Genomic DNA, 20,534 nt, shown 5'->3' with positions numbered 1-20,534 from the left:
AATCCTTTCCCACGGATATAAGCCACTGCCTGGTGGCTCGTTTCCCTCTTCCTACTAAGAACACATGCATTTTCAGCCCAGTCAAGGATGAATTTGTATGAGAGGATCTGGAGTTCACAACCCTACTTTGTAGCGGATCGAGCTCATCGCTGCTCCAATTGACTTCTGCAGTGAAAAGCACGGTCTACTAGAAATCTGATCTGAAAACTTTTTTCAAGCTGCAGTTTTTGGTAATATTTATAAAGTTGCTCATGCTAAAAAATAGACTTGCATCCTATCAACAGAAGCTAGATCACAGATCAAGACAGAAACCCAAGTGGTCGATCGGTCTCTTTAACTTATGATCTTGGTGCTCTGGTCTCCGCTGGGCTCCATTTCTTGTTCCCGGCTCCTGGAAATACCATGAAAGGCACACTCATTGGGGGAGATTTACCAAACTGATCTAAAGGAAAACTGGCTTAGTTACCCATATCAACCAATCAGATTCCACCTTTCATTTTCCATAGGAGCTCTGAAAAATGAAAGGCGGAATACGATTAATTTCTATGGGCAACTAAGCCAGTTTTCCTTTACACCAGTTTGATAAATTTCCTCCCATATTGAGTGATTGGATGAGCAGTCCTTTCCTGGTGTTTTTGGGGCACCAAGCAGGCAACAGGAAGTGAAGAGCAGAGGGAACCAGACCAGCCTGTGAGGAGCAGCAGTGGGGGATCAGTAAGCGTGAGTACTGCTTATTTTTTTAACCCCTTGTGGCCCTTTTTATTTTAAATTGAAAATAGAAAAAAATATTTCCCAGGAAAAACCCCTTTAAAAGGCTACAGGCACCTTTGGGGTATTTATCATATAATTGCATTCTACTTATTTTGGGCCAAAAATATTTTCCAGTTGGTCTTTATTTTTAAAAAAAATTACAGTTTTTCCTCTACAGCTTTCATTTTCACTGCATATACAGACTGTTGCTTCTCCTTCTCGGTGAAGTTGTCAGAGCTCTGATGGCTTTATCTGTAGATCTTATCTTTCATTTCCTAACAGCTTATAAACATTTCTATAAACTAAAGTCTTATAAGTTTGACAAGAGTTTAGCTTAAAGGTGTTGTTTTCCCATATTTTCACCCAGGCAGCCCCCCTGATGTTAGCATCGAAGCATCTCATGCTCCGATGCGCTCCCTTGCCCTGTGCTATATTGTGCAGGGCACGGGCTCTTTTGTTTACAATAACACACTGCCGGGCGGAAGCTTCTGTCCGGCAGTGTGTTCGGTGACATCACCGGCTCTAATGGGCGTGCTTTAGTGTTGCCCTAGCAGTTTTACTGGCTTGGGCAGCGCTAAAGCCCGCCCATCAGTGCCGGTGACATCATCGGGCTTCCTGGTAGCCCCATGGAGAGCCCGGTTCGTCACTTGAATTCCTGAAAATGCCTTTACCCTGCGCGATTTAGCGCAGGGCAAAGGAGAGCATCGGAGTATGAACTGCTCCGATGCTCAAGTCAGGGGGCTGCCTGGGTGAAAATGGAGGTATGTCCGGGTTCAGCTCTGAACCCAGACAACCCCTTTAAATGAGGGTTCAGGAGTTTTTAGGGAACTAGAGATAAGGGCAACAGATCGAACCGTTAGTGCAGCTCTAGGTAGTATTCATTGAGGAGAAGCAATAGTCTGCAAATGCAGTGAAAATGAAAGCTGTAGAGAAAAAAAACTGTTGGATTTATCTCACAGGGGTCCATGGCCTTTAACTAGTGAAATCATTTACAGAGTCAGTATTCCCTAAATGCAGAAATCAAACTGGAATACCTGTAATAAACCAGCAAAGACTGATATATAATACATACAAGACTCATGTTTTTGCACATGGTAAATCACTGTCAAATATTTGCCCAAAGAAAGAAAAAACAGCAGAAAACTTAGAACAACACTGACTTCAAGGGAAGAGAGACAACTTCCACTAGAGATTGGGAATTCACAATATATTTATATGCATGTCAGTGTTCCCAGCTGTTTAGTACAACTGCATTGTAAATTATTCATTGCATCATGACATACGATTCAAAAGAATTCTCATTAAAAAGGGAAAAAATATATTTACTCATTTAACAAGTTGCGCAACACTGGAGTTTAGGGGGATGAGACCAATATTCTGAGATTTAAGGGAGTGCATGTATTTATGTTAATCTTCTGAGAGTCAAAAAACAACACAGGACAAGCGTGTTTTTTGTAATGGCGCTTTTTGGGTCAATGGCATTGATTTGGAATCACAGCATGCACTGGGTGTGGTGTTTTTTCCCTCATTTCTGGGGGGTTTGTCACAAACAACTTTTTTTGCAATCAGATACCCTTTTTTTTAGCAACTGAAAACCCAGGACAAGAACTATGTATGTCAGCACCCTTAGGCTACTTTCACACTAGCAGCAGCCTTCTCCGGCGGGTCAACAGCCTGCCGGATCCGCTCCGGCCCCATTGACTATAATGGGAGCAGGCCAGAGTTCCGGCGGCAGAACGGCAAACATGCCGAGAGGCCGCCAGAATAAAACTACGAGAAGGTTGCCGCTAGTGTGAAAGTAGCCTTACTCAAGCTTTCTCAGCAGCTATATTTTTAGCACCTACAATATTATTTTCTTGCCAGATAATTCTTTTTTTTTACCTGAACATATTACACCCTCCCTATCATACTTTTTGCAGTCTCCCAGGTCACCACCATCACGTTTGCAGATTTTTTTTTAATTCTATTTCTAACAATCAATTTTAATTTATTTTCTATAAGTGGTCTTTAACAGCATTTAGAGAGATGCTTTACAGCAGCCACCATGGGCCACAGGACAGGAGGGGACCTCACTGACTTCTATGGGAGAGTTCTCTTGGTATGCTGTGCGAGCTGTGCAGACCAAGTAGTGGTGTCTATTATAAGGCTGGGTTCACACTTGAGCGTTTTACAGCGCGTTCAAAAGCGCTGTAAAACGCTCAACACATGAAAACCAATGCTTCCCTATGGCCCTGGTTCTCACTTGAGCGTTTTACAGCGCTGAAAAACGCGCTGTAAAACGCCCTACGCTCAAACAAGTACTTGAGCTTCTTTGGGGCGTTTTGACGCGTGTTTGTGGCCATAGGACATTGCAGTCAATCACACAAACGCGCTTCAAACGCGCGTTTACTATTGCAAAAAACGCTCGTCAAAAACGCGCGTCAAAAACGCGCGTTAAACGCGCATATCAAAGACGCTCAGGTCTGAACCCAGCCTTAAGCTTCGTAGCCAGTGCTGATGGGCAGGGTGCTGGGAGTCAGGTCCTCACCGATCAGGTATTGGTGACCTATCCTCAGCATAGGCCACAATATGAAATCCAGGACAACCAATTTAATGGTCAAGAATTTAAATAAAACATTTGTAAGGCCTACTGCACAAGACTCTAGGTGTCCCGTGCCCGTGCTGCGGACCGCATATGCGTATCCGTAATACACGGGCGCTGTTCCGTGGGAATTTCGCATCACGGATGCGGACCCATTCAGTTTAATGGGTCCGCAAATCCGGAGATGCAGAATGGTGCGGAACGGAAGCATGGAACGGAACCCTACAGAAGCACTACAGAGTGTTTCCGTGGGGTTTCGTCCTGTACTTCCGTTCCGCAAAAAGATAGAACATGTCCTATCTTTTTGCAGAACGGGCGGATCGTGGACCTATTAAAGTGAATGGGTCCGCGATCCGCTACGGCTGCCCCACGGTCGGTGTTCGTGCATTGCAGCCCGCAGCACAGTCACGGAGCGCACATGTTCGTGTGCAGGAGGCCTAATGGCTTCAAAATAAAGAAAGTTCTTCAGACACAAAATCCTTTACCTACATGCAAATCATGTTTCCAGCGAATTAATATCTAATGTATCAGTAGGCATCTAGGCATCAAAGCCACAAAAATAGTAGTTACTAGCCATTTTTTACCTGTGTGCTGTGTAAGGTGTCAATTATTTTTATTTCTCTATTACAGCCCCAGCTGTCTTCTTTGTAGACGTAAGATGCAGTATAAGGGCTCTTTCACACAAGCGGATCCCCTGCGTGGAATCCACTGCGTGAAAGAGAGCCGAGCCCCGTTCCGTGCTTCCGTGATCTTTTTACTACAAAATCATAGTGAGATAAAGTTGTCATTGTGGTTTTGTAGTAAAAAGATCACAGAGAGGCAAAGAGCATTATTAATCATGTTAATGCTCCGTGTCTCTGCTGTCCGGAGCGGGGCTTGGCTGTCATTCACACAGCGGATGACACGCACAGGATCCCCTTGTGTGAAACAGCCATTAATTCTTTATTTTAAATCTATTTTTACCTTTCAAGAACCACAGGGCAGCCATCTTGGCTGAACTGCAGCTCTGCTTTTACAATAGGCGTCAGGACATCACAAACAACTTATTGACTTCTATGGGAAAATGCTGTGCACATGCTCTGTGACATGTGCAGAGATTATTGTTCAGGGAGGTGGGGGGTGAATTGTGATGTCCGCATTATAAAAGATGTGTTAGCTTTCATGGTAATCCTGCCTGTGATAATAATGAGAGGACTGCTGACAAATGATCTCTACAGAGCAGGAAATGCCTATTATACGGCTCAGAGGCCAGAGTGAAATTTAAATGATTTCAATTTTGGTTGGGATAGAGACTTGATTTAAATAATAGGTAATTTTGTGACAATACATTATGTGGACTAGGGATCGACCGATTATCGGTTTTACCGATATTATCGGCCGATATTCAGGATTTTGAACGTTATCGCATCTATTTTGCCGATATTCCGATAACGTATGGGGAACAAGTATCGCGCTGCTGTCAGCGCTCTCCATGTTCGATCAGCAGCACAGGGGAGAAGGAAGCAGTGTCTCCCTCCCCCTGTGCTGCTGCTGCCACCAATGAGAGGAGGGAGGACAAGAGGAGGGGAGGGGCTGTGGCCACTGCACCACCAATGAAGATACCTCTCTCATGAATTCATATACAGGAGGCGGGAGCTGGCTGCAGAATCACATAGCCGGCTCCGGACCTCTATGAGCGGTAGCTGCAATCCGCGGTAGTTAACCCCTCAGGTGCCGCGGATCGCAGCTACCGTTTATAGAGGTCGGGAGCCGGCTATGTGATTCTGCAGCCAGCTCCCGCCTCCTGAATATGAATTCATGAGAGAGGTATCTTCATTGGTGGCGCAGTGCGCGCCTCCCCCCCCCCAACCCCAGTATTAGACATTGGTGGAGCAGTGCACCCCCCCAACCGAGTATTAATCATTGGTGGCACAGTGAGCCCCCGCAACCACTCCCCCCAAAGTAGTATTATAATTGGTGGCAGAGGTCCCCTCCGCTCCTTCTCATTGCATTAGTGGTGCAGTGGCAGTTCCGATCGGAGCCCCAGCAGTGTAAGCCTGGGGCTCTGATCGGTTACCATGGCAGCCAGGACGCTACTGAAGCCCTGGCTGCCATGGTAAGCTCCATGCTGCTGTGTGCACTATGCACAGAGCAGCAGGGACAGTGTGAGGTCCTATTCACCCTGATAGAGATAATAGGAGAAGGGTTCTAGTCCCTAAGGGGGCTAATAGTAAAAACAAACAAAAAAAAAAAGAAAACAACACCAAAATATTAATTATAAATGAAAAAGAAAGATTTACAAAAAAATAACTACACGTTAACAATAAACATTCATTTTCAGCAGATTTGAGTAGGAATACATTTTTTTTTTTTTTTCAAAGATGAAAATTCACAGAATATCGGTATAAATTATCGGCTGGAAAGTTCACAGATTATCGGTATCGGCCCTAAAAAAATCTATATCGGTCGATCCCTAATGTGGACTACCATGTTCAGAAGTACATAAATCACTCATTTGGCATGGTAGAACAACCTAATTAGAGACACTAATCAAGAAGTCAGTGTTATGCTTAGGAGTCTAGCATATTCATGTGGAGTGTGCTCTTCTCACCTATACTAGCTGCCTCTGTACACTGCAAAACATGGCAAACAGCACACTGCTGCAGTCCTCCACCATAACCATGGTCCAGGTCCTCCTTATTCAGTCTTTATTCACAGATTTAGTAGCATCTCAGACATGAATAATTTACAAAATTGTTCGCATGAGTTGTTAAAGGGGTATCAAATATGTGTAATACTCTGTACTAAACTGTAGCTGTTAAATTTAAAAATTGCGTCTATTGTATTTTTGCAACTTTATATTTTATTTAGTGCTTTCATTTTCATTTTATGTTTTAATTAGGTAAATATTGTTATGAAGTGTAAAGTTTACACAATAAATGAAAACAATCTACAGAAGGTAGCAAAGTTGTAAACTTCCAGCAACACAACTGGGTCAGTTGTCTTCTCCTGCAGGATTATAGAAATTAAGAGCTACACTCTCCCCGCAGCAGCCGTCACTTCTGTCTACTTAATGTGCACGCTCTTAATTACACACGTCTTGCTCTTTAATAGCTTGTTTTGTCGACTTACCACACGAAGTATTGATTGCATCTCTGAGCTCTGCATATTTCCACTTGCTTAAGTCATACTTCTTGACACTGGCAGCAGATTTTGTAGCCTGGACTTGCACCCCCCTGTAACAGCACCACACACACAAGTCATTTTATGCAATAAATGACACTAAATACCAACTACAGGCTAAACAATAAAAGGCTTTTTGAAATTGAGGGAGAATAGAAGTCTCCAGGATGGCGGATGCAGCACGTCGACAAATATTTGGTTTCTGCTCCAAAAGGTATATTTTAGATTTCACTTTTGACAAAATAATAAAAAGTGTGAAGCACTAGCGGATTTTTGCGTAGGAATACAGAACAGTAAAGACCTTCAATGATCTACAGCATTAAGGAAAACATTCACAGCAGAAGTACTCTGATGATACATCTATATTACCAGCAGTTAGTCAATTGTTCACTTTTATGGCACAAGGCTTGGGCACAAAGGCCTGCATTGAATTAAGTGTCACAATATATTTAAAGAACTTCTAAATAATATAAGGGACTTGGTAGAAGCATGGAAGCCTTTAAGTGAACATATCTGTGGGTGAAGAACAATGCTGCAGATCTCAGAGCTGTGTTCTAGAGCAATGATCTTTTCATTGGTGATCTTTGACCTGCATTTCCCGAAAGAATAGCTGATGGGTATAGAAAGTAAAGGCTGTTATGTATTATGTGCATACAGAGAAGCCTACACAGTAAATCGACTTCTAGTTTATGGTGACTACCTTCGTGCTCCTTGACCCAATAAAAGGCTCCACTGACTAATGTTTTTTTTCAAACTGAAGGTTACAGAAACCTGAGGACGAGGGGTCCTAAAGTCCCCACTCTGAATGGAGAGGCAATGCGCATGTTGCTTCCTCACTCGATTCACTTTGATGCGACTGACATGGACAGTGCTCTGTCAGTCTCATAGAAGTGAATGGAGCTGTGGCCAACCTACCCCTCCATTCAGGGATAACCAAAACAGCCGCTATAGAACGTACAGCACTGTGTTTGGTAAGCAGGGAGAAGGCCATGGTGCTCACCAAAGCGCCAATGCCTTCTCAAGAAGCTGACCGGCGGGGGTCCCAGGTGTGCGGTTGGACCCCCACGATCAGATACTGATGATCTATCCTGAGGATAGGTCATCAGTTGTAAAGTCTTGGAAAAGATTTTTAAGCTACCCATTAAAAATTAAACTGCATTTCTCGCAAAACTAGGTAATAGAATACCATTGCTCAAGTTCAATGAACCAAAGACTAGACATCAATGAGACTGTGCTTCCAATAAAAGTATAGCAGGTAATGTGGAAGTCTTCTTTATAGGTAGGTATACCCTCTAAACAGATACAAGATTGCACCTTGGTCATCTCTATCATATCTGAAGAAGGGACCAAGCTCAGTTCTAAGTGCTGTTACATTTTTAACTTGATTCATTGCACATACTGGAATCCTGACTGCCTATAGGAGTTACCAATGACGTCTGGACCTGGAGCATCAGTTCGTTTAAAGCATACACAGCCATCAGCTATTGCCTTGCCGTTATCAGAAGTTTTACCACAAACATAACGGCCTATAACTGCTCCTGCTTGCTTCTTTCATAATCCAACATAATCTTTCAAACTGAGGCACCTATTCAAAACATCAAGCAAATCTACTTAAAATTTCTGCTTGTTTTTGGTCTGTAATTCACATTTTGGAGTGTTATTACATAATTTTATGCCTATCACAGCTATCGTATTCCTGGCTAATATCAATGGCTTAGATAAAATATGCTAAAATGATTATCCAGCTATCAGTTTGCCCTCAATCTTTCCTTTTACAACAGATACAATGGAATGCACTCATTAAAATTAAGAATGTCCACGCACAAACTGGTAAATAGTGCTTTGTGAATATAGCTTTGCCATAGGGGTTGCACTTCAAAGGGAATCGGTCACCAGCGACCTACATTTTGTTGATTCGAGTTATGAAACTTTTTCTTAATATGCCAATTTGGCATTCAATGAGGGCGTCATCATTGATCTTGTTGCACCCAAGTTCCAGTCCTTTCCGTGGCCAACCCCTCCCTCGCTGCTTTGCCACTGCCTGGCCCTGTCAATCAAAGCAGCAGGGATGGGGCTGGCCACAGAAATGAGCAATCAGAGAAAATGTGGCGCCCTCATTACACCAAAGGCCTAATTTACATAAAGTATCATAACTCATGAATGAAACCTCAGATCAGAAGAAGAAAAACAGCAGATATTTCATGGCCATGTCATGTCCTTGTGCACAACACAAAAGCTCTACCAAACACTACTTAATGGGCACTGTAAATCCTGCTATACTATTACTAGCCCAAACAACCGCTCCGTTCTGTATGTCACAGTGTGACACTGAAATGGGAATACAGACATAATTAAATTAGCATACATAGCACAATGTCTTTAGGAGGAACTGTATGGCACAACATTTTACTAAATTATACCAATCCACAATAAAGCAAGGGTTTTATAACAACTGCAAACATAAAAAAGATTGCTTAAACATCATACAAACACATTTAATCAGTAGTGCACACAGAGATGTCATAAGCAGTTTAGGAGAGATCTCGCAGACAAAGCACTTAGCCTTTCTCCTAGTTATCCCCCATCTTCGGCTACAGAACGGCTGAGCGAACGTGCCTGACATAACACAGACACTCTGAACAGGAAGTTCAAGAGAGGGGCAGGGCTTAACAAGACACATTGAAATGGCAGCAGATGGATGTGACTGCACCACTATAGGCGTCCCTGACCTTGGTTCCTCACAGCCATTTTCTCTCCCACTCCCCTGGGATCTATCATCTGCCTTTCCCATTTCATTCAATTACATTTGCCCTCATTTACCCACTAAGACACAGCTCAGCAGTGCAGAGAAGTGGTAAAGGACCTGAGTAATGTCCTATGTTGTGTGTCTGTGAGAGGCTAGCATTTCTTTCTAGAAGTTGTCAAATACTAGGAGCTGTAGTCCTTTCCTTATACTCATTCCCTGTAACGTCCACCAATAGCCCATAATTACACTCTAGAAATGCTGAGAGTTGTAGTTATCACCTATTATATACCTCTCCATGTAATGGCCCCTGATGACTCATAGTAAGGGTCTGGACATGCTGGGTATTATAGTTCTCTCCTCAAACCCCTCTCCCTATATTTTCTACTGATGCCCCATAATAACTGTCTGGTCATGCTAGGAATTGTAGTTCTGTCGTCATATCCCTCTCTATGTAAAGGCGCTGGTGTCCCATAACAGTCTGGACATATTTTTTTTTTTTTTTTTTTTTAAGACCATGCATCCGAACTCTACATCTCCAGCAGCATCTGAACAGAGTCCATTTTTGTTACCATCTTCAGTGTATGCCCCTGTATGACATCCGTCTGAAACAGTCATTTAAAGTATGTCATGTGACAAAACGTTGTGATGTGTACATAGCTTTACATGCTTAAGTAATAACGACTATCACTAGAGAGGAAGGTCTGATAGATTTCTGATAGACGGGGAAGGTTTCAGACAGAACAGGTATTTTCTCTCACAGACTGTCGCAACAACCCATTGTCTAGATTATACTTATATATATTTAAGTGGGAAGAGTGATATATCTTGGTAGATTTAGCATTCTGTAGTCTATTACAGCTCTACATGGTGGTAACCCAGCTTTTGCAGGAACCTGAAAGGCAAATCTGCCTAGCTGTGGCACTATTTAGGAGAGAGGAGTGGGATTTATCTTGGTAGATTTAGTATTCTGTAGTGTAATTACGGCTACATCTGGTGGTAATCAAATCTATCTGTACTATTTGTAACTAGGAGATTCCTTCCAACAAAACAGTCACACTCATTGTACAGAGAATGTATCCACACTAAACCCAGCCCCCTCCTCCTAAACTTCCTGCCTTACATGCACCAGCATGAAAGGGGGGACAGAGAGGGGGAGAACAAATGGCTGGAGCCCGAGAGAACAATAGATTGCTTTTCTAGTTTATTTTTCATGGTCTGCAATTGTGATATCTGGTGAAAACAAGAGCAAATAACAAAGACACATAAGGAGATTATGTTGTTGTTGGTTCTCTCTTTCAGTGTTTGCTTTCTGAGTTTAGTTCCCCTTTAATGCTGACAATACACATAAGAGTGTGGCCAGAATGCTGCTCATCAGCCATCCATCAGATCATTCGTGCAAATGGCCACAGCAGCTATGGACCTGAATTAACTGGCAGAGCAAACCGTCATTTAAAAAAATGTTTATCGCAGTGAGCTTGTAAAAAAGGGTGAATGATAGGACAGTATAGACCGATCATGCCATACACATGTCGTTTCAGCAGACCATGGATGAAATTTGCCAAACTGATAGATCACAGTTTGGGCATATGTAAGTCTGCCATGAGGCACTGCAAACATTCACTTAAAGTTATCTAATGATGGTCAGCCGAAATGGCCAAAATCATCCGACGTTCATCTTATGTGTATGTGCAGCTAAAAATACAACTAACTTTTCAAAAAACTATTGATATGTCATACGGATTCCATAGAAGTCTATGGGCCCCTCCCTCAGCAGCTAGGAGAAAGATCATGATCAGCACACACTTCTCTCCCTTCATTCTAGAGATTGGTGGCGATCTCAGCACTCAGACCTCCACAGATCAATACTTTTAATATGTCTCTGACAAATGAAAAGTTTTGGGAGTTAATGGTGCTGTAAGATTTAACAGAAACATTCAGAAATGCGACAATTATCACATATGCAAAAACAAAATTGCAGATATACATTGATTATTTAAAATAAATAAAAAAATTATTATATATATATATATATATATATACACACACACACACACACACACACACATATACACACTATATATAAATATATAAAAAAATATATCTATAATAATAGATAGAGATAGATATATATATCTCTATCATGTTCTCTTAATGATGCTTGATATGAATTCCTTCATTTAAAGGGAATATGTCAGAAATCACTAAATGACCTATTGTTTAAATCATGTTTTTATGTTAAACACATAAAAAATCTTAAAACCATGCAGTTCTCTCACTGGCCACTAGGGATAATGTGGCAAGACTTTCTGTTTAAAGATAACCTGTCACCACAAATTACAGAGCAATCTGTAAGCAACATGTTGAAGAGCAGCAGAAGCTGAGCAGATTGATACTGCGCCTGACCAGTTTTAACATAAAAACACGATAACAGGAAATTCAAGTGCACAGTCCACGTGCAAGATTATGGAGCCAGGCAAGAGCAGTATACAGATACTTGATCCTATCATTCAACTGGGGTAAGGAAGGGCTTACTGTGGAAAGAGATGGAACTTGGCACACTGAGGACCTAGGGCCCACTCGGTGCATTGAACTTTTTGTGTCTATTTGAAATAACGTGTTTCATCCGCTAATTGTGGTAACACATTTTAGAAGGAAATGTAATGATTTAATTAGCTCTGCAAGCCCTATATGCGCCTTTACCTAGTTTGATATCACAAAACAAGATGACAATTTCCCTTTGAAGGAGTAGTCCCAGGGGATAACTATTCGATTGGTTGGGGTCTTACTGCTGGGACCCCCACCAATCATGAGAACCGTGAACCTATAGGTCTCAGAACCGCCTGCAATTAATGGAGCACAGGTTGGGCATGTGCACTGCCGTTTCATAAATCTCTACTGGAGTTCTGGAGACAGCAGATTATCGCACCCAGCTATTTCTGGACCTCCCATAAACATGAATGGAGTGTCAGTGCATAGATGTAACCTGCCGCTCCTTTCGTTTTGTGGGGGGGAGAGAAGGGGGGGGGGGTTCTCCTGTTCGGTGGTGGCCCCAGTGGTAAGATCCCGTGGATGGGGGATAAGTTGTAAAAAACAGAATACCCCTTTAAAATCACAATGTATTATGTGCATGCGATTAATTAAAGCAACAGATCAAAACATATTTACACATAATTTCAATGATAAATACATTTTCCTCATTTAAATCAAGAAACTGTGAATTCAACGACAATTAAGTTGCACTAAAATAATAAATTAATAAATACAAAATTCATATGTCCACACTGATTATCTCACCAACCTAGAAAGAATGTCAGACATTTCTTTGGCCATTTCATCCCTGAACAAAAAGGTTAATAAAAAGTGAACAAAAGATACATGTATCAGAAACACACAAAAAAATATGGCATATATACTCAAGATCATACATCAAAAACAGGGGCAAAACACATCAAACACTACAACGAGCACTTATTTCTAGTTACTTGGGGGTATGAGTTAGGTTCAGTTCAGACAGAGATCATGGGGACTTGCTCCCATTAAAGAAGCACTCCCTCAAAATCCTTTACTGTCTGGCCCATCAGAAATGGATATATTGTAAATTGTAGTGAAGGTAATCTTCTCACCAGTTTCTGAATTTGTGAGTTATAACCTCCCTTCTGAACCTCAGCTGTGTCATGTGGCCAACACTCTGATTTCCAACTGACACAGGACAGGAAGTCAGTTATTGTCTTGTCATTCCTACGAGACTGACATTGAGGATCCCATAGGAATACATAGAGAAACTGACTTCCTGTCCAGACATAAGATGCTGTGTTATTTGGAAAGTCAGAGTGTTGGTCACATGACACGGCTGAGGATCAGGAGGTTATAACTCACAAATACACAGTCATTGCTAAGAAAATTACCTTTGCTACAGTTTACATCATGTACCTTTCTAACAGGTCAGAGAATAAAACTATTTGTGGGAGTGCTTCTTTAAAGGACAATGTGTAATTATTTTCATTCCTAGTGCTTTTATTTAACATCTCACTGCTGAAACTAGTCCTACATAAGTAAGGGGGCAGAGTCCCCCAAAACGACATGTGGCAGGGAGGAGGCCGAAGTGATGTTAGATTCGGCGTCCCTCCTATTTTGTAATACTTCAATGTGAACGTGGAAATGTTCCATTAAATAATAAATGGTAATTCCTCCATAATCTGTGAGTATAAGATTAATTGCTCAATGGAGAAAACTGAAAAACATGAGGTAATTCTTTTATGAGTCTACACATACTGTAGTGGAGTTCTTCTCCACTCACATTTTGCATGTCTCTGTATATAATAATCTTCCTTTTGAAAATTAACATGACCCTAATTTACTAACTTGATCTTGTCACTTTAAAGGCTACAGACATCTTTAAACTTGCATTTAATATAAAAAAAAAAAATAATTGGCCTAACTTTTAGAATGTACTCTTAAAGGGTTTGTGTAGGCAAGATATATAACGGGCCTATCCATACGAGCACTATCTCCTCTTCATGACACTGCCCATCATCTCGGAAGTCTCAGGGGTGCAGTGTAGATACAAGTACTCACTCCATTCACATGAATGGAACGAGTACTTGGAATTACACTTTGCCACTGCTATAAGGGAGACAACGGCAGTATAATGAGGAAACAGCGCTCACATGGAGCGCCGCCTCCTCTTCAAATAGCTGATCAGCAGGGGTGTCGGGTGTCAACCTCCGTCGATCAAAAATCACAACTCACAAAAAGTTAGGGATATTTGGCTTTCAGGTGAAATTAATGGAAAATGCAGCAGTGATATCATATCATGAAAGTAGAGCATTTAAGTAGAAGCCAACAACAGTGGTGGGTATAACCCCACAAAAAATGTCTGTCTCAATAACTTGTCATGTGGCCGTGAGCATCAATTACAGCTTGACAACGACGTCTCATACTGTTCACAGGTCGATTTATTGTCTGCTGAGCCATGGCATCCCACTCTTCTTGAAGGGCGGGCCTCAGGTCATTGAGGTTCTGGGGTGCAGGATTGCTTAGCCTCTACACAGCAACTCAGCTGATCCCATAGGTTTTCAATGGGATTCAGGTCTGGAGAGAGTTCAGGCCACTCTATTTGAGGTACCCCAGTCTCCAGCACCCGTTTCCTAATGATGCGACCTCGATGAGCTGGCGCATTGTTGTCCATGAAGATGAAAATAGGCCTGTGTTGTTCATGCAGAGGCACAATGACTGGATTAATGATGTTATTCAAGTAGTATTGGCTTTTTACTGTACCATTCACAAAGAGTAGGGCAGTTTTGTATTGACTAGACACACCAGCCCACACTAACACCACCACCAAAGGCTAACAGTGGCTGAGGCATAGCGCTCTCCTCAACATCTCCAACATCGTTGGCCTTCATTTCTGCTTAGCGTGAACCGACTTTATCAGTGAACAGCACTGAGGCCCATTGGTCCTTCGTTCAGCGTAGATGCTTCCTGACCCATGCAAGACGATTATGTATGTGGTCAGGTACCCTTGTTGGTGGTCTAGCATGCAGACCACACTGATGTAAACGGTTTCAAATGGTCTGATGTGAGACCTGGGTGCATCTCACCTCCCTTAAATGTGCATGGAGTTGTAAGGCACTCATCATCCGGTCCCGCGGGGCATTGTTCACAATAAAGCGGTCATCAGTGTGGGATGTGGCCAAGGGACGTCCACTTCTTTGCCTTTCTGTGACTCTTTGTCTCTCTGTATCTCTGTTGCAACCTGTTGATTACACTGACACTCTAAGCTCAGTGGCCACTTCCGTCTGAGAACATCCTGCATGAAGGAAGCCTCGCAATGGCAAGGCACTGTTGATCAATTGTTAGATGTCGTCTTGGTCTCATGATGTCAAAATGTGAACAGCATGATGAGGAGGACTGTTTAAATACCAATTCTAATTGAACCAGTACATTTATTGGGTGATTCATGGATCAAACACCTGTTGTTAATTTTTACAACAGGTGTTTTTGTACAGCAAGTTGTGCAAAAAGAACTAAAGCATTTAACAGTTGGACATGTGCATTCAAAAGTTTAGAGAAGGTCACACTAAGTTCAGCTGTAAAAGGTTAGAGCGCATTTTACCCACAAGCCAAATATCCTTAACTTTTTGGGAGTAGTGTATATTGCCTGCACAACCCCTTTAATTTTAATCATTGTCAGATCCTCCTGATAATCAATTTGCAAACTGAAAGTAGTTTTAGACTTTTGTCATGTGGGCATGTAATACATATTGAATGTGAAAGCTAGAGTATGTGCCCAGGATGCTGCCACCCTGACTAGCTGTCATTAACTAGTATGGCCTCATTCCTGCACTTCCTTACTGTTCCACAGCTCTTAAGGGATCTCTTCTCCCTTGTGCTAATAGACACTGATGCTGAGAAGTGCAAAAAGTTCCCACTCCCCCGTGCAGAGGCTGCTGCGGTCTCATTTCTATGTACACTGAAACCCAGCATGTACGCTTCTCTACAGGCTGCCATGTGTTTGCTCTCCTGTCTATATTTACTGTAACACAGTACAGCCTGTGAGAGAATGAGAAGGGATGGGAGGAGCAGGGAGACTCCAAATAGGTCAGATCTATATAGTCAGCAGCAGCAGTTATGCCAAGATGTTGCATCAATTCTACAGGGGTAAAACAGCAGGAGTTTTTATTTTTTATTTTTTTAAGACTACTACTTAGAAGAACTAAAAAGTGTGAAAGAGTCCATAGGCTTTAAATATTTGCATTATCCATGCTTTGTCCATTCACTTATGGTATTAAAAATCTAGGTGATTCCCCTGACTACAAAGCCGGTAGGTAGCCAATTGTAATGATACTGTACACCAGTGGTCTACAACAACAATCTACCTATATATTAAAGTCTTTCTGTCAGCAGATTTGTACCAATGAAAGTGACAGACCTGTTGCATGTGCGCTAGGCAGCTGAAGGCATCTGTGCTGGTCCCATGTTCATATGTGCCTGCATAAAGTTTTAATATATGCAAATGAGCCTCTAGGAGCAACGGGGGCGTTGCCATTGACCTAGAGGCTCTGCTTTCTCTGCAACTGCCAAGCCCTGTCCACTGTGATTGACAGAGCTAGGTGTGATGACATTTACACTGCCTGGCCCTGCTAATGAAAGTGGAAAGGGCGCGGTAGTTGCAGAGAGAGCTGAGCCTCTAGGTGTAACAGCAACGCCCCCATTGCTCCTAGAGACTCATTTGCATATGCTAAATCTTCATTTTTCTCAGCAATGCGGACACATATGAATATGGGACCAACACAGAAGCCTTCAGCTGCCAAGCGCACATGTAACAGGTCAGCCAGTGTCATAGATACAAATCTGCTGACAGATGCCCTTTAAATCTAAATGGATAGACAGACAGAACATATACAGTGTACATACAATATATGAAAAGCTTTCGACCAAAGTAATACATAAGGGTCAAATGAAGAACATACATTGTCATTTTGGTCTTTCCAGCACCAGCCCTGAAAACAGAAGACAAGCTGCATTAAGTTAAACGCTTCATTGACCAGATTTGGCAATCTCATATTTGATAATTCCTTTCATGCGCTGTCTCTACTTTGATTCAATATATAATGATCTCTGCTGGAACCCGGCAAAGGATTATATTTTCCCGTTCGCTTTAATCTTTTCAAGTCTTTTACAGGATAACATGATTAGCAAAAATAAAATTTGCAATAATTAAAAAAACCTTTCTTTAATAATTATTTTCAGAACCCCCCACAAAGCCTTTAATGGGAAAGGAACTTTCTGAATTCTCTAATTGCCTATTCATCTGAATTGATTTTGGATTTCTTTAAAAATTTCCATTATATGTTGAAATCACACATGCAGGTCTCAGACGATTAAAAAAAATGTACGTGCGTATGAGAGATCTCTTACTTGGCGTTGGTCGCACAGGGCGCAGAGACCTCTGGTTTTATGCTGCAGAAATAAAGATAAGGTTGTACAGCTTTCCAACAGACTTACAAAAAATAAAAAAGGCTGATACATAGTTATGGAAATTAATGCCGTAATGCAGATGCCAACATCAGCCTCATGAAGAGGGTCATCGGGGGTACCCATGATGTTTTTACAAAGTACCCACTAAAACTAAACATATGAATATTCAGATATTTTTGCAAGGGTGTAAAGTACATAGCAGACCAGATAGTATAGTTATTAACGTCTGGGATGTAGTCACATGCAGCATATTTGTTGCAGAAATTTGTGTGATTGGATTTCTGAAAGCAAGGTTTGGAGGAGAAAATCTGTATGTAAAATGGTGTGAGAAGGAAAGAATGCAGAGGTATGGCCGATATATATATATTACTGATCCAATCATCAGGGACTCCTAATATGGCCCTTGTTTTACAACAGTACAAGAAAAACGTATAAAATGGCATCTCTATAGTCTCCAACTAATGTATATACAAGAGCGTGTGACAGGCTCGGCTGAGAGTTCTCCTGTTCCCACATTTAATCAAGGACAGCAAGATGGAACAGAAGGAATTAAAGGTGTATTCTAAGTAAAAAAAAAATATATATGTTTACCCCCTTTATGAAAATAACAAGTTTTCAATGGATTATTATAAAAAGTTGCCTACCAGGCCAGCACTGCACTCCCCGGTCAAATGATGCTCCTGTTGCTTTGTGGATCACATGCACATGATCCTAGCCCAGTTACAACCCACAATGAACATGTCGGTCAACACTGACGACACGTTCATGGCCCCCCCCCCCCACCCCCCATCACATGCATGAGAATTAATCTCTCGCTAGCGCTGTCAGGACATAGAATACCATCCCACTCCACAACCGGGCCAGCTGCACCTACAGTCAGGCAGCCTCGGGTGCTGACCTGCAGGATATCAGCAGGTGCAGCTGGCAGGGGGCAGGATAGTATTCTATGCTCTGACTGCATAAAGATACTTTCACACTAGCGTTTTTCTTTTCTGGCACAGAGTTCCGTCCTAGGGGCTCAATACCGAAAAATACCTGATCAGTTTCTTCCCCATGCATTCTGAATGGAGAGAAATCTGTTCAGGATGCATCAGGATGTCTTCAGTTCAGTCACTGAACTGCCTTTTGGACGGAGGAAATACCGCAGCATGCTGCGGAATTCTCTCCGTCCCAAATTCCGGATCAGTTGCCGGAATGCTGGATCCGGCATTAATTTACATTGAAATGTATTAGTGCCGGATATGGCATTAAAAATACCGGAATGCCGGATCCGTCCTTCCGGTCTGCGCATGCGCAGACTGGTAAAAATGTGAAAAAAAAATTGAAACGGATCAGTTTGTCCATATGACAAACGGAGAGACGGTTCCGTTCTTGCAATGCATTTATGAGGCGGATCTGCATCTGGATCTGTCTACAAATGCTGTCCGTTTGCATGCAGATTGCCTGATCCGGCAGGCAGTTCCGGCGATGGAACTGCTTGCCTGATCACTCTGCCGCAAGTGTGAAAGTAGCCTAAGCGAGAGATTCATTTTCACGCATGCGCTGTGGTGATGGAGCACAGGGGGCAGACCATCAACATGAAGTAAATTACCGTGGGTTGTAAGTGGGCTAGTAGCTCATGCACAATATATACAGCACATGAACCAGGAAGTGCCCGGAGCACCATTTGACCGGGGAGCACAGCGCAGGTCCAGTAGGGAACGCTTAAAAATTATCAATGGAAAAGTTATTCTCATCAAGAGGAGGACGGCATTAAATACCCCCTTTAAGTACCTAATGAACATATGGCACAGATGGCTTATTTATAGGTGTAGTGAAACATAGCAGAAAACAATGTATAGAATACACAGACATCTTCTCATTACACAGCTGTATTCTGTATGTTGGCCGGATCTCATCCATGACCTAAGTTCCTGACTTATAATATGGAAAAAATGTGCTAGTTTTACATGATAAAGGCTCTCTTTTTAGAATTTTACACAATCCGTGTGGCAGCAAATCACCGTTAGGAACCGGTTATGTATATGTTGCCATTCTCCAGGAAAAAGCAACAGGAGGTAACTGCTGAAACATGGCTGAACAGAGAAACGGTTAAAATGAATACGGTTTACGTCTTTGGCTTTGCACAGCTCTGTTATCTCTGAAGGGCAGATATTTGCTTTCCAAATGGCTAGTGTTTTAGCTTAAAATATGCATGCCACAAATTAGGATAAGCGCTGAAAATGAGTTTATAGAGGAATAATATTTATAAATGGTCGGAAACTTGTAAAAGGATTCGGACCTTGTTCTCTGCAATTTCAGTGACCTTGTTTTAAGTTAAAGCTGCATCTGCCAACATGTATTTCTTTCAGGTCTTCTATCCTCTGGGAAGAGATTAGCTCTCTCACACATGAAACGCATTTAATAAACCACCATCTCTATAGGAAATGTACGTCACAGTACAGAATGCAGCAGAAGAAGTTTGCAAGCTGCACAGAACACACATCACTCTCACAAAGACGTGATGCACAGCAGATCTGTTAATTCAGAAACATTGCTAATGAGGTGCCGGGAAATTTAGAACTATAAATATTAATGGCTTACTAATCGACTTTCGCCTTGCAGCATTATCAGTGTGCCGTAAACAAGGCAAATTAATATGCACATGGTTCTTCCTGCCACGATCGGTTTTATGGAATTGATTTACAAAACAGATAAGTTGATCTTCGAGAATTGCTCTAAATAATAAGCTTCGGCCTTGTAGACACGGTCAACGTGGGCATTACTGTCTAAAGTATATAGCGCTAAGCCTCCTACCAATAAACTTGGCACCTATTTTGGATTTAATGGACATTCAACAGATGCCTGTAAAGAAGAAGCAGGATAAAGTTTTCAATGATAAACCCTTAAAAAAAAAAAAAAAAAGAAAGTGTATACTTTGGGGAAAAAGTGGCGATACAATCTGTCACACAGTCTTGCTCAGCTCCAGCCTTAATTAAAAAAACTGAGAAATGATAAAGAAAACGCAAAAAACAGCGAGTAATTAAAGGCAACATAACACAACGCAAGAGCAGAACCAGATTACAGTTATCAAATCTCGGCCCAATGAATCCTGAAGTGTTCTCCCTCACCCACCTACAAACAGCGATGACAATCTATTTGTCAGATTGTGCGTGTGCCATCATGAGTTACTGCACCATCACCCCGGCAAAGACCAATGTGGCACAGTAAATTAATCAAACACAAACATACAGGCCTGAAAACACTCATCACAGTTCACTACCCAATCTTAGAGAAATGTATATATTGCAGGGACAACGCCGCAGCCGTAACAGA

The 20,534-nt window shown here is 42.0% G+C and overlaps 1 protein-coding gene across 5 annotated transcripts in view; it reads right to left on the bottom strand.

The window, feature by feature from the left end:
• Positions 1-20,534, bottom strand: part of MYO6 (myosin VI) — a 262,279-nt gene that overhangs the window by 11,404 nt on the left and 230,341 nt on the right. For 2 of the 5 annotated variants that reach the window (XM_040428669.1, XM_040428670.1), the window contains exons 29-32: positions 17,160-17,201; positions 16,712-16,741; positions 12,538-12,576; positions 6,443-6,546 (exon numbers count right to left, since the gene is read on the bottom strand). In XM_040428669.1, the coding sequence (XP_040284603.1) occupies positions 6,443-6,546; positions 12,538-12,576; positions 16,712-16,741; positions 17,160-17,201 (215 nt within the window). The remainder of the gene's footprint in view (positions 1-6,442; positions 6,547-12,537; positions 12,577-16,711; positions 16,742-17,159; positions 17,202-20,534) is intronic. The other 3 variants (XM_040428672.1, XM_040428673.1, XM_040428671.1) reach the window with 2 other exon arrangements.

Source organism: Bufo bufo, chromosome 4, assembly GCF_905171765.1.
Source record: "Bufo bufo chromosome 4, aBufBuf1.1, whole genome shotgun sequence".
NCBI lineage: Eukaryota > Metazoa > Chordata > Amphibia > Anura > Bufonidae > Bufo > Bufo bufo.
The sequence above is the reverse complement of the archived record's forward strand: the minus strand, read 5'-3'. Positions and strand labels throughout refer to the sequence as shown.